The following is a 16340-nucleotide window of genomic DNA, read 5'->3' on the forward strand; positions in this document are numbered from 1 at the left end:
ATTTCGAGTTTATTGCTACTATAAATAGTGCTGAGATGGAAAATGTAGAGTATTGGCTGAGAGAATAGGTTTTGGAGTCAAATACAGGTCAGGATTCTTCTTCTCTTACTGGAGACATACTTTAACCTCTCGAAGCCTCAGCCTCCCCATCTGGGCTCTGGGGATAATAGTACCTACCTTAGAGACTTGTTGCATAGATTAAATGAGATAATGCCCATAAAACACTTTTCACAGTGTACCAAGAACTCAATTATTCTTGTTAATAGTAGTAATAGCAGTAGAACTAATATTCTCATTGTGCATGAAGCCTAATTGGCATTTTGGTTTATCTTAATCTGTTGTAATTATATATATATAGGTTGTAATTTTATTATATATGTTGTAAATTTATATATATATAAATATGTTGTAATAATGTATGTGTATATATATAGAGAGAGACAGAGAGAAAACTCTCCCATTTAATATAAAATGAAAAAAGCTGTTAATCACATATTGTTATAGATGAGTCTTTGTGTAAAAATCCCTAAAATTTTCCACTGAGAATATGGTGTTCCAGAATAGACATAATAAAGTGGTGCAATGGGTGGTAATACTATCTAGGGGAATTTACAAAGTGTCTCGTAGTAATGATGGAATACTAACTCAGAATGCCTTTTTCAGCATGCAACTGCCATGGCCATGCCCTTGACTGTTACTATGATCCAGATGTTGAGAGGCAGCAAGCCAGCTTGAATATCCACGGCATCTATGCAGGTGGAGGGGTCTGCATTAATTGTCAGGTGAGTCACTATTTAGGTCAAAGTGGATACATCACTGTAGGAAAGGAGCATTCATTAAGCCATGCTCCCAGAAAGATGTCAATAAAGTGATACGCAATTGAAAGTATTTTCTGTAAACATGTCTCTGCTTTTGTACACAGAAGTCCTTGCTGGCAGGATGTAATTTAGGGGTTGTACGGAAATTGGACAGAGACATCTTTGTCCAAATTCTATTGATTAGATTCTTCATTTAGGTCTTTGCCTAAATAGGGAGGAGAATCCCTGGCTGTCACCATGGATGCTATCCATCTGGTGGTAGAAAGGGTCTAAGATAGTAGAGCAAAAAGGTGTCATTTTCTGTGCTGATCCTAAATTCTGTTTTCGGACAGATTCTGAATGTAGACTCTGTGAGGAAGTACATCAGGATCAGTTAGCGAAGTCTGCCCGTGACACTTAACAAGAAACACTGATTTTTCATCCCTTCTGTAGGACAGCTGTGTTCACTAGAAATTAGCCAAGAGGAATGTATGGTAGAGGAACACGTAATGTTCATGAATTTAGTCCATATTGTCCTCTGTGTTGTATGTTTTTAGAGTGATGTTCTGTTAGTGTTACCATTAAAAAGGTACTCTTTTCATGAGATGTCCATCTATATAGAACCAGGGCCACAAATCCTTAGAGACCCATGATCCTCCACTTTTCTCCCACTCCATTTTGTATCATTTGTCAGTTTGGGTAATTAAACTACAAGTAAAATACAAGTCATACATTTCTTACAAATGACAGGTTTCATGCACAAATGAAACACCCCATGATCTTCTTAAGACTGTGCTCTTCAAGACCCTCAGGTGATTCACAGGCACGTTAAAGTTGCAGAAGCACTGTACTGTGATATGTAGGTAGAATCCTTTCTCCAGATGAAGGAGTAAGCCACTTCAGTGTGTCTTTAAAATATCTTGTTCCTCCTCTTCCTTCTCTTAGAGATATTCTGTTTTGTACCTTGCTATTCCAGAAAACCATCAATATAGTCCTTTTTCTCATAGTGGCTCTGTGAAAGCATTTTTCTTTTGCACAGGAAATTATTGAAATTTGTTTAGTTTCATTGCATTTTTTTCCAACTTAAACTTAAAATGCCTTGTTTAAGTTAGATACTTAGCATAATTAACTTAAATTTTTTTATTGTGAAATATACATAATATAAAATCTACCATTTTAACTATTTTATGTATATATCTCTGCATAATTAAGTTTTATATTGTATTCATGTATCATGAACACACAGAGAATTCTGCCTCTGTTATGGTTTAGTACCTCCAACAGGACCCAAACTTTGCACAGATAACAACTATAGACAATAGACAAAATACAAAAACAAAAAAACAGAAAGTCACTTTTCCCTCAACCAGTGATCTGAGGGCACTGAGGAGTACGTATGAGCAGGAAGATACTGGAGGGAAGCTGCTGCCTGGCAAAAGAGATCAGTGGGGGTGAGCTACATGTGTTTTTGACTTTTAGCCAGAGGACAGACCAAAGTTGGCACCTTGTGGTGTAGCTAAAATTCCTCTAGAAAATCTAGAGTCTTTCTGCCCTGAGGTACAAGAGTGCAGACCTTGGATGGGACAACCACAACTTTTGGAAAGTGACTGGGGAGTCCAGGAAAAAAGAAATCAAGAGAGAAAAAAATCCCTAATTCTGTAACAGAATTGTCCCAAGTTTGTCCATGACCCCTGAGCCATCTATACACAGAATGGATTTCAGCTAAGAGTAAAATAATATATTTGAGATTTGAATTAGTACACAAGGATTTATAGTTTTCAGTTTGGCTAAATTCAAGTTAATTATGTCACAAAACGAAACAAATTCAATATTCTTTAGAGAAATATTACAGAACCCAGAATCTCTACAGCATGATATTTATTAAGTCCAGGATACAAGCCACATTTTTTTTGACACTTGAAGAACCAAAAATTGTGACCCATTATCAAGAAAAAGGATAATCAATAGAGACAATGCTGAAATGACCCAGATATCGAAATGAGCAGTTAAGGATTTTAGAGCTGCTAGTATGACTTTGCTTAGGAATGTAAATAAAAATATGTTCACAATGAATGAAAAGATAAGACATATCAGGCGAGAACTAGAAATTATAAAAACTTAATGAAAATTCTGGAACTAAAACATACATTATGTTAGATTATGGATGAGGCTAATATCAGATGGAGGTAATAGAAGAAAGATTCAGTAAATTTGAAGATAGATCAATAGAAATTATCCAGTCTTCAGAAAAGAAAGAAAAAGTTTTAAAAAATTAACAGAAATTTGCAAACTTGTGGGACAATATCAGAATATCTAACATACGTGTAATTGGAGTCCCAGAAGAGAGGAAAGAGAATGTAGCAAAAAAGGAGGAGAAGAAGCAAAGAGAGGAGTAGGAGAAGCAGGAGCAGAAGAAAAAGAAGCAGGAGCAGCAGGGGCGGCAGTGGTGGTAGCAGCAATGGCAAGAAATTTCTCAAATTTTTCAATAGGTTAGGATTCAAGAAACTTAGTGAATCCAAAGCTGAATAAATACTAGGAAAACCACTCCAGGGCCTAGCAGAGTCAAACTGCTGAAAACCATAGAAAAAGTGAAAATCTTGAAAGTAGAGAAAAACAACACATAACAATGACTGTGAACTTCTTATTAGAGACTGTGGAGGCCACAAGATAGGGGAAACCCCTTAAATACACTAAACAAAAAAAGAAGGAACTGTTAACCAAGATTTCTATATTTGGCAAAAATATCCTTTGACAAGAAAAGCAAAGGGACAAATGTTTCTGATAAAATAAAACTGAGAGAATTTGTTACCCAAGATATTTGCACTACCAGAGATGGTAAAGGAAGTTCTTCAGGTTATAGAGAAACGATACCAGATGGAAACTCAGATCTTCAGCAATATAGCATAAGGATAGAATATTAAGACGAGTAAGGTTTATCCCAGGAAAGTAAGGTTGATTGAACTTTCAGAAATCAATCAGCAGGCTGAGGAAATGGTAGAGTAGGAGGACCCTAGTCTCATCTCAACCCACGGATACAACTGGAGAACGCTCGCAGCCGTGTAAATAACTCAGAAAACAACCCAAAGCCTGGCAGAATAAACCCCACAACTCAGTGTAGAGAGAGGTCACACTGAAAAGGATAGGGAGGGAGATAGGGAGCTAAAGGTACTCACAGGACTGTCTGTTGGGGGGGGGGGAGGGACACCCGAATCCCCTGTAACATTTGGCTTTGAAAACCAGAGGGGCTGGATTTCATGAGTTCTCTCAATCAGCAGGACTTAAAGCCTAGAATTTTAAAAAAAATCAGTAGGCTCTGCTCTGGGAGTGCCAAGGGCTAGAGGAAACTGAATCCCTGCCCTTCAAGAGACAGCACAACAGTCTGTGGCGATACAGCATAGAAGCAGGGCATCTGGGGCATATGGGACAGTGATTTACTCATCTCAGAGACTGTGCAGGAGGCTGACAGAAACCACTGGGGGAGCTTCTCCATGAACAAAGAAACTGGCAGGTACCATTTTTCTCCCTTGCCCCCCATTGTAAACACATGGGCGCCGGAGGGACTGGCTACCTAACTTGCTAGCGCCACCCCCATACGCTGGGCTTCCAGCAATCCACCCCTCTGGACAGCCCGCCTCACTGCGGCCTGGTGGGGCCCCTCTTGGACCAGATGGGGATGCAGGCTTGCTGGCGCCACCACCTGGCTGCCACGCGCACCCGGCACTGTGCTTCTAAGGATCCACCCCCTTGGAACGGCGCTTCAGTCCCAGCACTTCGGGCCCCTCCCACAGAGGACAGGGGGGCGCAAAGCTCACTGGCGCTGTACCTTCCCCGACCCCACTTGGCTTCCATGGAGCCAGATGGGCTGTTTCAGTCTCCACGCTGCGGGGCCCCTCTCGTGGCATGCAAAGCTTGCTAGCACTGCCCCCACACTGCTTTGGGGAATCTGCCCTCTCCAATACACTTTTGGCCAGAGCCCATACAGGATGGTTCTGTAGGCTTGGCAGTGTGCAAGCAGCCCCTACCATGGCCAGCACCACTCCGAAGTGACCCTTGCCCTGGAGAGAGGGAAAGATAACTACACACACCAGTCTGATGGAGACCCCAGCAGTGGGCTGCTGTGACCGCAGGCCCCGCCCACCAATGAAAGCATTTCAGGGGACAACGCAGGGAAAGCACCCTGCAGGTTGGTGCTACTGGCAAATGCATGGTCTGACTCAACTCAAGCTCAGGGTGGCCCCAGACTGGCCCACTAACACTAGGGACCAAACACTGCCCAGAACAGCAAGGAGAGCCACTGCAGATGCCTGGGCTGAAGAAAAAAAGCAACTCAGCCACAACAGCAGGGTGCATGCATCACACACAGGAGATAGCCCTGAAGTGCCAGGTTCACGTGAAAGGGGGACACTGCACTGCAGGGCACTGCAGAACCTCTTCTTCCTATGGCCATTACTTTCAAGTGCAGGAGGTATAGCTGACTTTCCTAAGGCTCAGATCATGACCTCAGGGTACTGGGATCGAACCCTGCATTGGGCTCCCTGCTCAGCAGGGAGTCTGCTTCTCTCTCTCTCTCTCTCCTTCTGCCCCTCCTTCCTGCTGTTCTCTCTCTCTCTGTGTCTCTAAAATAAATAAAATCTTAAAAAAAAAAGAAAAATGGGCAGAAGACATGAACAGACATTTCTCCAAAGAAGACCTACAGATGGCCAATACACACGTGAAAAGATGCTCGACATCACTCATCCTCAGGGAAATGGGAATCAAAACCCAATGAGATATCATCTCACACCTGGCTAAAATCAACAACACGAGAAACAAGTGTTGGTGAGGATGTGGAAAAAAAGGAACTCTCTTACACTGTTGGTAGGAATGCAAACTGGTACAGCTACTGTGGAAGACAGTATGGAGATTCCTCAAAAAATTAAAAATGGAACTACCCTACAATCCAGTAATCTCACTACCGGGTATTTACCCCCCCCCCCAAATACAAAAACACAAATTCAAAGGGATACATGACCCTGATGTTTATAGCAGCATTTACAATAGCTGAGATGTGGAAGCAGTCCAAGTGTCCGTCAACAGATGAATGGATAAAGAAGAAGTGCTATACACATACAATGGAATATTATTCAGCCATTAAAGAATGAAATCTTGCCATTTGCAATGACATGGATGGAGCTAGAAAGCATAATGCTAAGTGAAATAAGTCAGAGAAAGACAAATACCATGTGATTTCACTCATGTGGAAGGTAAGAAACAAAACAAGTGAGTAAAGAAGAGAGAGAGAGAGACAAACCAAGAAACAAACTCTTGAGAACAAACTTCTGATGGTTACCAGAAGTGACGTGAGTGGGGAGATGGGTACACTAGGTGATGGGGATTAAGTTGTGGTGAGCATTGGGTGTTGTATGGAAGTGTTGAATCACTATATTGTACACTTGAAACTAATATGACACTGTATGTTAACTATACTGGAATTAAAATAAAAACTTAGTAATTTAAAAAATAAATCTGCATAATTAATCATATTAACAGAATAAAAGAGAAGGATCATGTGAAATACCATTGGACAAAACCAATTCCCATTTTACAATAAAATCTCTTAGCAAACTAGAAATAGAAATGAAACTGTAATCTGAAATAATGGCATTTATGGAAAACATGCAACTAACAAAATATTAGTGGTGAAATATTGAACTATCTCCTTCTAAAGATTAGGAATAAGGCAAGGATGCTTGCTTCTCACCAATTCTATTAAACAGTGCCCTGGAGGTGCTAACCATTGCATGCCTTAATCAAAAAGAAATAAGAGGCATTACTATTGGAAAGAAAAAGTAGAACTGCCTGTATTTGCAGATGACATAATTATTTATGTAAAAACTCCTAGGCAATATATAAAACAATTACTAGAACTAATAAGTGAATTTGTAAGCTTATGGGATACAGGATGATACATAAAAATTAATTGTATTTTTATATTCTAGCAGCAATCAATAGGAAAATGAAATAAAAACTCAATTTAAAATAGTGTCAAAAGCATAAAATGCTTAGGAATATAGTTAACAAAAGCCATGCAAGACCTCTGTATTAAAGCTAAAAAAACACTGCTGAGGGGCGCCTGGGTGGCACAGCGGTTAAGCATCTGCCTTCGGCTCCGGGCGTGATCCCGGCGTTATAGGTTCGAGCCCCACATCAGGCTCCTCTGCTATGAGCCTGCTTCTTCCTCTCCCACTCCCCCTGCTTGTGTTCCCTCTCTCACTGGCTGTCTCTATCTCTGTCAAATAAATAAATAAAATCTTTAAAAAAAAAAAACTGCTGAGAGAAATTTAGCAAAACTTAAATATAAAATTATAACATATTCTCAATATTATTTTTTAAAATATTTTATTTATTTGATAGAGAGAAAGCACAAGTAGGGGGAGTGGCAGGCAGAGGGAGAGGGAGAAGCGCAGGGCTCAATCCTAGGACCCTGGGATCATGACCTAAGCTGAAGGCAGATGCTTAACTGACTGAGCCACCCAGGTGCCCTCATATTCTCAATATTATTAAGATATCAATTCTCCTGAAATTGATCTAAAGCTCAAATGCAGGTTTTTTGGTAGAAATTGACAAGCAGATTCTAAAGTTTATATTTAAATTTATGGGTACATAAGTGACCTAGAATATACAAAGCCATTGTGAAGAAGCAGAATAAAGTGAGAGGAGTTACATTATCTTACTTTTTAAAAAAGATTTTATTTATTTATTTGAGAAAGAGAGAGTACAGGGGGAGGGGCAGAGGCAGAGGGAGAGAGAGAATCCAGAGCAGACTCCATGCTGAGTGCAGAGCGTGACGTGGGGCTTGATCTCATGATCCTGAGATCATGACCTGAGTGGAAATCAAGAGTTGGAGGCTTAACAGACTGAGCCACCCGGGTGCCCCTATATTATCTTACTTTATGGCTAAGTATAAAGTAACAGTAATCACAACAGTGTGATATCAACATAAGGATAGGTAAATAGATCAATGTAACAGAATAGGGGGTACAGAAACATACTCACACTTATATGGACACTTGGTTTTTGATAAAAATACCAAAGCAGTCCGTTGAGGGGGGGCGGGGGTAGGAGATAAATTCCTTTCAACAAATGGCTCTGGAATAGCTGGATATTTCTATGGGGAAAAAAATGAACTTGATCACTACCTCAAATCTTACATAAAAGCTAAATTGATAGGGATGAAACTAAAATAAAGTAAAAACTGCATTGCTTTAGACAAAAATATAGGGGAATATCTTTGTGATTCAGAACATGAGCAAAGTTTTTGTAGGTCACAGAAAGCAATAACCATGAAAAATTGACAAATTGGACTTGATCAAAATTGAAAACTTCTGCTCACAAAAGACGTTAAGAAAACAAACAGGCTAGCCACAGGTATGGAGAAAATATTCACACAACGTAAATCTGACAAATGGTTGGTACAGGATATGTAAAGAATGCCCACAGTTCAATAATAAGACAAGGAACCTAATAAAACATTTTTGGATTTGGATAAGATTTGGATAGCCACTTCACAAAAGCAGACAGATGAATGGCCAATACATGTACACCAAAGGGCTTAATATCATTAGTCACCTGAGAAATGCAAATTAAAATTATGATGACTTACCCGCAGTTTCAGGGGGGTGTGGAGCAGCCATACCTCTCATGCATTGTTGGTGTGGGTGAAAAATGGTGCTTCTTAGTTATACGCTATTTACTTTTTCCTTGATACATTTCTGTGTTTGTGAGTTTTTTGAAAATGAGATTTTGATTTGTTTTTGTTTTCTAATTTTAAAAATTAACCCTTCTTTCTTTTTTGATAAAAAAGAAAAGAAAAATATCACAACCACTTTGGGAAAATGTCTGGAAGTTTTTAAAAATAAAACTAAACATACACCTACCCCATGACTCACAAATTCCGCTCTTAGGCATTTATCCATGAGAAATGGAAACACACTTACAAAACATTTATGGCAGGCTTATGCACAATAGCCTCAGACTGGAAATAGCCTCGGTGTCCATTAATAGGATGAACCACTGGCATATTTATACAGTGGAACACCAATGAGTAGTCGTGAGCAGCAAACTATAGATTCACGTGGCAGAATGCAATCATCTTAACAATATCATGCTAAGTGGAAGAACGCTTACAGGAAAGAATCCACATAGTACGACGGCCATTTACATGAAATTCTGTAGCAGGGAAAACTAATCAGTAGTGGGAAAAAATCAGAACTGCGGTGGACTCTGAGGAGTTGGTGATGGAACAATTGAGTGGAAAGTGTGGAGAACTTTCTGGTTGACGGTAGTGTCCTGTATCTAGATAGGGGTTTAGATTTCACAGATGTATTCATTTGTCATAACTTAGTGAGTGTACAATTAAGAGTTTTGCACTTGATATAAATTTTAGACCAAAAGAAAAGAAAACTAAATAAACATTGAACTGCAGTTAATTATATGCACGCTCAAGTTGTAGGGGACAGTGGCTGATCTCTGCAATGTATTTTGGAATGCATAAAAAAGATGGATTAGTGGATAGAGAAATGAGTATATGGATCATTATGTGATACAACAAGTGGAATAAAATGTTAATGATAAACTCTACATAGGGCATGTATAGATATTCACTGTAAAATTTGAAGTTTTTTATAATAAAGTATTGGGGAGAAGGAGCAACAAAAGAAGAAGGCAAGGAACACAACATTTTGGGGGTTGACTCCTTGATTTCTTCATTTGATGAAAATATTGGTGTTCTTATTAAGGTTGAAGATTACCCGTATTGTTTGAGAGGATGCTTGAAGATACTTTATCTGCCTTAACAAAATCGGGGTCTTTCGCTTCTGTGGAGACGTGACTTATGATCTAAGTCTTGAGCTTACTCCCTAGCTGTTGTTCTTGATGTGTTGGTTGCACTATTTCCAAAATGTTTGTCTCCTCCACATACATACACCATATAAAGCCAAGAGATGAGGTTAAGAACTAGAGCACATATGGCCTCATTCCCTCCTGCACCAAATCCCCAGCACATGACAGAAAAGATGGTAAACAAGCAAAGTAGCCTCTCCTTCTGGAATCTACAATAGTGTGAAAAGCAAGAAAGAGTGTCACCAACAGACCAGGAATTTCAGGAGAGTCCAGAAAGATACAAAGTAGAAACACATCCATGCAGAACACAGCTACAATGGATGAAATGGTTTGGAAGTACTCCAGGAAACAGCAGAAGAATTAACTGTGGGGCTACATTCAAACCTATGAAACCTTATTGGAGTTGATGGAAGAAGACCTGTATGGAGAAGCATCATGTGTTTCCAGACTCAATATATAAATATACCATTTCTTCAAAGCCAACCTATAAACCCAGTGCAATTATCAGAATTCCTACAGGATTTTTAATGAAAATTGACAGACTGAGTCTAAAGTTCTTATCAATAAAAGAATATGAGAGGATAGACAAAAGATGGGGGAAATTTGTCTTCCAAGATAGCAAAACATTGTCTAATAGAGAATCGAGAAACACATTCATGTAGATGTTCAAATTTGGTTTATGGTAAAATTAGTATTTCTGATGGAAAAGAAAGATGGATACGTAAATATTGTGGGGACAATTGACTCTTCATTTGGGGGAAAATGCAACCTAGCTTATGTCATATACAGAGGGACATAGGGAGTCTTGACTAGGAAGGGAAGGGGGGTTGCTGCCATTGTAGGGTCAGCTGGTGAGTCATGAGGTGATGCTTCAAGATGAAGTTTGAATTTGCTGGTAGAATACACATGGCCCACGGCATGTGTTTCTATCAGAAACCAGCTGTCTTAGTTCAGGCTGCTAGCACAAATGTACCATAGAATAGGTGGCTTAAACAATACACAGTTATCTCTCACAGTTCTGGAGCCTGGGAAGTCTAAGATCAAGGTGCTGGCAGATCCAGTATCTGGTAAGAGCCCACTTTCTGTTTCGCAAATGGTTGCCTTCTCATTGTATCCTCATGTGATGGAGAGAAATCAACTCTCTTCTGTTAAGGGCCCTAGTCCCATCGTCAGGGCTCCACCCTTGTGATCTGATTATCTCCCAAAGGCTTCATCCTCACATACCATCATACTGGAGATTAGGCTTCAGTATAGGTGTTTTGGGGAGGGGGGGACACCAACATTCAGTCCTTGGTACCAGCTAACCTGCCTGTCTCCCACCTTTTCTGTGGAGTGCCGGTAATGGCAAAAAGAGAAATACCCACCACCAGCTCTGGGCTGCGCCTGGAGCCATTCAGGTAGCCAATCAGACAGCTCGTAAGAGAGCCAGGTTATTGTCCTGCAGGGCAAGCTGTTGTCAGAGATGGTCATGTTCTCATATGTTATTGATTTTATTTTTATTTCTTGGGTTTACTATTTTAAGTATTGGTTTGGGGTATGTGAAGTTTAAATTAGGGTGGCTGGTTCCCTAGGATGTGGCATTGGAGTAGAGACCCAAAAGGATGGCCAGAGAATGAGTCAGGCGTCTGTCTAGGGGAGGACATTCCAGGCAGAGGGGTTGTCAGGGCAAAGGCCCTGGGAGGGAGCAAGGGGTCCCAAGTGGCTGGAGGGGAGTGAGCAGGGATAGACAGGTTAGAGAGGTCCCAGAGGCCAGATCGTGTTGGCTTTCAGAAGGAAAATCAGCGAGGCGGCTTCCTGGGAGAATGTGGCCAGTGAGTAGGCTAATAGTCTCCATGAGCTTGAGGTTCACAGAAATGGAAGCCAGCAACAGTGCTGTAGCTGTGGTCAAGGGACTGAGAGGCAAAGGGAGAGATGGGGTTTACCTGAAGATGGAAAAGCATCTTGGAAGAGTTATGCTAGGAGGCATTAGATTACTGTCAATTACCAGAGCCTGGGGTTTCTAGGTGAGCGTTCTGTAGAAGGCCTTTCTAGGTGGTGCCAAAGGAAGGGGTGAGGGGGTGGGGGGAGGCTTACCTCTCGCATAGATTCCATCAGCACCCACCTCACTCTTGGGCTGGAGGTTTTCTCATCTTGTGTTAAGTGTTGGGCAAATGCAAATTCAGGCTCCCAGTCCTCCCAGTGAGGTTGCTTCCCCAGCGCCCCGTATGGAGAAGTTACAGAACCACCACTGTCCTTGGGGCTCTGTCTGATCTTGGTCCAGCCATGGCCATAGTATCCATGGATAAAGTGGTGTGCCATTGCCCTCAGGGGAAGGCGAGCGTCCTAGAGAATACTCAAGACTCGGAGGGAAACTACAGGCATTATTCCATCCACATGGTGATTTGTGGCTCTCTTTTCGTCGTTTGTTGCTGGTCTTTGTGTCTTAAAAATGTAAGTTCTCTGTGGCAGGTGCTTTATTAACCAAAATAGGGAGAAGTGGGGCTGCCCACTTCAGAGAAATTTTCCTTCTTCCGTGGGGAAAATTTGGGAGCCAAGGGTAACCTGATGTTCTATTATAAGTCACAGTGGCAAGCAACAGAGTTGAGAGGTTAATTGGCATTTGGTCGAAGGGAGGTGGACTGCAGCTGTTTCTTATTTGCCCAGATGTTTATGCTTGCGAATGTTAAGTCAGAGAAGTGGCCAGCGCTGTTTTAGACCTCAATGTTAAAGTGAATTCAGATTTTAGCCCACAGGACAAGAGTGGTAACAAAAATCTGTAATTAATAAAACCATCTAAAATGGGGAAGAGGATTCAGAAAAGGGTCTTTGTTCTCCACTCTGATCCTATGCACACTCCTTTTGGATCAAATTGTGCTGTATTTGTGTTTTCTTTTTAACCTCCTATTGCCTCTCTTTGAGTTAATGAAAGAACACTGTCCTTCTAATTGTTTCCAAGATAGAGAGCAGGAGAGGCGGACTTGAATGAGACCCGTGGTGTGCGGTTCTTGGAAACTGGTGATGCATGTTGGGCAACTTGATTTGTGACAATTACAAGGATTAACCATGAAATAGAAAAACCCGCCTAGTATTGTACTTTAAAATGAGCCCTGCGCACGGGACCCGCACTTGCATTTTCCATTCATGTAACAGAAATGTTTGGAATGGTTTCACGACTGAAGCACAGATAAATCGGGATGACAAGAGAAGAGGATCTGTGTGTGTGATCTCTTCCGAAATCGGGGGAGATAAAAATACACACATGGCCCTTTATTCCCCGGGTTAAACCTAAGGGTGATTTGTTATCTACTCACTTCTTCTGATTGAAACTGGGAAGAGTAGCGCTCTTGAGTTTTTTCTCACTGAAATGTCAGGTGCTTCAGGGAGCAAATTCTGTGGTTGAGGACAAAACCTAGGCTGTCTGGTTCATGGAACTGACCCTCATTTCCTCTTTTGATGGGGAAAAAAAAAATCCAGAGTCACCTGTAAGCCAGTGCTCTGTGGTAAATCTTGGATACTCAAGGTCAAGATCAACGCTTATTTTTTTGACTTTGAAATTACAGTTGTGTATGACAGAATGGTTTCACTGGATGAATAGCACCAAGTATGGACTTTTCTGGTACTCTTCTTTCTAAGTTTCTTTCATTTCTTTCTAGCATAACACAGCTGGTATAAACTGTGAAAACTGTGCCAAGGGTTATTACCGCCCTTATGGTGTTCCCGTTGATGCCCCCCATGGCTGCATCCGTAAGTTTCATTTGGACTTGGTGTGTCTTAGACTGTCTGTACTGCACTGTTTTGGGGTGGTCATCGGGCTATACTCTGACGGGCTGGTCATTCCCTTCCTTCCCTCTTTCTTCACATTGTTGATTCTGCTCCTTCCAGCTGTGTGACTTGAGGCAGCTACATAATCACCCTGAGCCTCAGATTTCTTGTATATCAATGGGAGTGATAATACAGGCATACCTTGAAGATATTGCGGGTTCGATTCTAGACCACGTACTGATAAAGCGATTATTGCAATAGAGCAACTACTGCAATAAAGCGGGTCAACTGAATTTTTTGGCTTCCCAGTGCGTATCAAAGTTATGTTTACACTATGCCATTGTCTGTTAAGTGTGCAATAGCATTATGTCTAAAAAAGTACATACCTTAATTAAAAAAATGTTTTGCTGCTGAAAAATGCTAACCACATCTAAGCTTTCAGCGAGCGGTAATCACGGATCACAGATCACTGTAACAAGTATGATAATGAAAAAGTTTGAAATAGTGTGAGAATTATCAAAATGTGACAGGGACACAAAGTGGGCAAGTGCTGTTGGGAAGTGTGTGCTGATAGACTTGCTCAACACAGGGCTGTCCCAACCTTTAATTTGTAAAAAACATGATATCTGCGAAGCACAATGAAGAAAAGCGCAATAAAATGAGGTATGCCTGCATTTTCCCTAGGATGGAATGACCTGCCATCCTAAGCACCTAGGGGGACACTAAGCTTTGGGTTTGTCACACACCAGCCCCCTAACAAATGATAGTTCCTTTGTTTCTGTCGTTTTGACATGTTTCTGTGGTCTCCAATAATTTCACATTTTTGTCTGCATTAGCAGCCAGACAACATAGTAACGATTTCACAAGGATTTAATCGTGGTCATGATATCGCAAACAGCTGTGATTTATCGGGCACTTGCTACATGCAAGGCATTGTGAAGTAATTTCACCAATGTGTGATTATCACAACCAACTTAGGACACCGTATTATTATTTTCATTTTTAGATATGGGGAAACCAAAAGCTCTGAGTAGTTCAGTATTTTGGCCCAGCTGACAAAAGTGCTAACTGGTAGCTCGAGGTCCAGGTCCTTTCTGTCTGATGGCTCTGTGCCAGACCGCATCCATGATACAGCAGAATGGCACTGGGTTTTACCTGTGGAATTACTGGTCACAGGTCAGACTGTGGACTTTGCCCTGTGTCATCTGTTTTATGTTCTCTGACTGTCACCATTGGGAAACAGTTCGGGCCTGAGGTTGACCGCTGTGCCCACTGTCCCCCAGATCCATTCATCATATTATTAATATTTGAGGGCATCAAAGTCCAAAGAATGGGTGAACTCTGACTTGCCTCTCTGTTAGTCGTTCGTCCTTGTTCAAAGAGTGTTCCTGTTTTCCCTCCCTCTCCCACATCATCCCACGAGCTATGTCCATCACTTTTCTTGGGCCCACGAAGAACAGGCCTTGGCAAAGGAGACCAGGACATCGTGAATGCACCTCGAATCCCTTCCCCAGAATCCCTGTTCTCAGTGATTCTCGGCTCTCCATCACTGTTCTAGGTTCTTTCTTCGTCACTGACGTGGTCTCGCAGTCTTGCAAAGATGTTACAGGCACAGCATAAAGAATCCACAGGATGCATCTGTCCTAAGCAAGTTAGGCAAAGGACACCAGAAAAAGCCAGCCCGGGGCGATGCTTGCTGCCCACGGCTTCCCCGGCTTCCCAATTCCCCACGGGGCATGCACTTAGCTGTGGTATGACAGTATTTTTGCTGCCCAAGGTGAAGACTTGCCAGGTCAAGGGAAGCTCCCAAGGGAGGGGTTACCAAGCCTCTTGCACCCCAAATATGTCTGTCTGGAATGCAAAGCTAGAAGTCGTGTTGGTTATAAAACTACCTTCAGTAAGTACTGTCACTGGAATCTAACATTTGGGTTATGGGCACAATCTTGCTGCGCTGTCCGCATGTTACATATCAGTGTCTACGCATCCTGCACTCGTGACCCCCTTGCACCTAGGTGATAATGATCACCGTGTGGACATTCACAGTTGACTTGTGGTCCAGTGGCGGGGGGCTCTGCCCGACAGATCTGCCAGGGGCTGCAGCACACCCCCCTCCCCAGCCCCTCTGATTGGAGTCTGTGCAGACCTTGCCTCTGATGCACCAGCCGGGCCGCGTGCTCAGTCTAATGAACTTGTGTTCTCGAGAACTCAGTCTGGATGCCTTTTAAAGCTTATCTCTGAGGGTCCCTGGGGTTTGGTCGATGCAAACTATTAAGCAGGTATGAAGTGGAAAACAGCCTGTGCCCTTTCACAAATAACCGGGGGGCCAACAGGAAAGTAGTAAACCCTGCCTGAGAAGTGCTGGGGACATAGCCCCTTACTGAGCGCGCTGACGGCTGCGCCTCTGAAAGCCGGCATTTCTCGTAGCCTGCAGCTGTAACCCCGAACACGCGGATGCCTGTGAGCCGGGCTCAGGCCGCTGCACCTGCAAGCCGAATTTCCGCGGAGACAACTGTGAGAAGTGTGCAGTTGGATACTATAACTTCCCCTTTTGCCTGAGTAAGTAGCCGCGGCAGGTGGAGAGGCCGCCGTTCCTGGCACGTAGCCGGTGCCGTCACACCCGAGGGTACGGCAGGCAGGGTGGAGGCGCCGTGGACACGGGGGCGGGGGGGGGGCACGTAGGCTGTATTCACATGAAAGTGTTTGCAAAAGCTCAGAGCATAACATTTATATGAGTACATTTTATAGTCTTATTTATGCCCAGTTAGGTTAGGGCTGTACCATAGATACTGCCATCCCAGTGGGTCAGAAAGGTCACATCCTGGCAATTTCAACTCAACAGTAATCCATTTCTTCACAAAAGCACTTGGAAGAAGTGTCAAGGGTGCCAGATGTTCTCGTGCACACACAGAGTGTGTGTCAGTT

At 42.3% G+C, this 16340-nt stretch overlaps 1 protein-coding gene across 6 annotated transcripts in view; it reads left to right on the forward strand.

The window, feature by feature from the left end:
* The window catches only part of LAMA3 (laminin subunit alpha 3), a 254194-nt gene that overhangs the window by 69015 nt on the left and 168839 nt on the right, over positions 1-16340 (forward strand). For all 6 annotated transcript variants that reach the window (XR_004620111.1, XM_034642117.1, XM_034642118.1 and 3 more), the window contains 3 exons: positions 664-782; positions 13310-13400; positions 15843-15974. Coding sequence is in view for 5 of the 6 variants with exons in the window: in XM_034642117.1 (XP_034498008.1) it covers positions 664-782; positions 13310-13400; positions 15843-15974 (342 nt within the window). In the remaining variant the exon portion in view is untranslated. The remainder of the gene's footprint in view (positions 1-663; positions 783-13309; positions 13401-15842; positions 15975-16340) is intronic.

Source organism: Ailuropoda melanoleuca, chromosome 14 (assembly GCF_002007445.2).
Source record: "Ailuropoda melanoleuca isolate Jingjing chromosome 14, ASM200744v2, whole genome shotgun sequence".
NCBI classification, from domain to species: domain Eukaryota; kingdom Metazoa; phylum Chordata; class Mammalia; order Carnivora; family Ursidae; genus Ailuropoda; species Ailuropoda melanoleuca.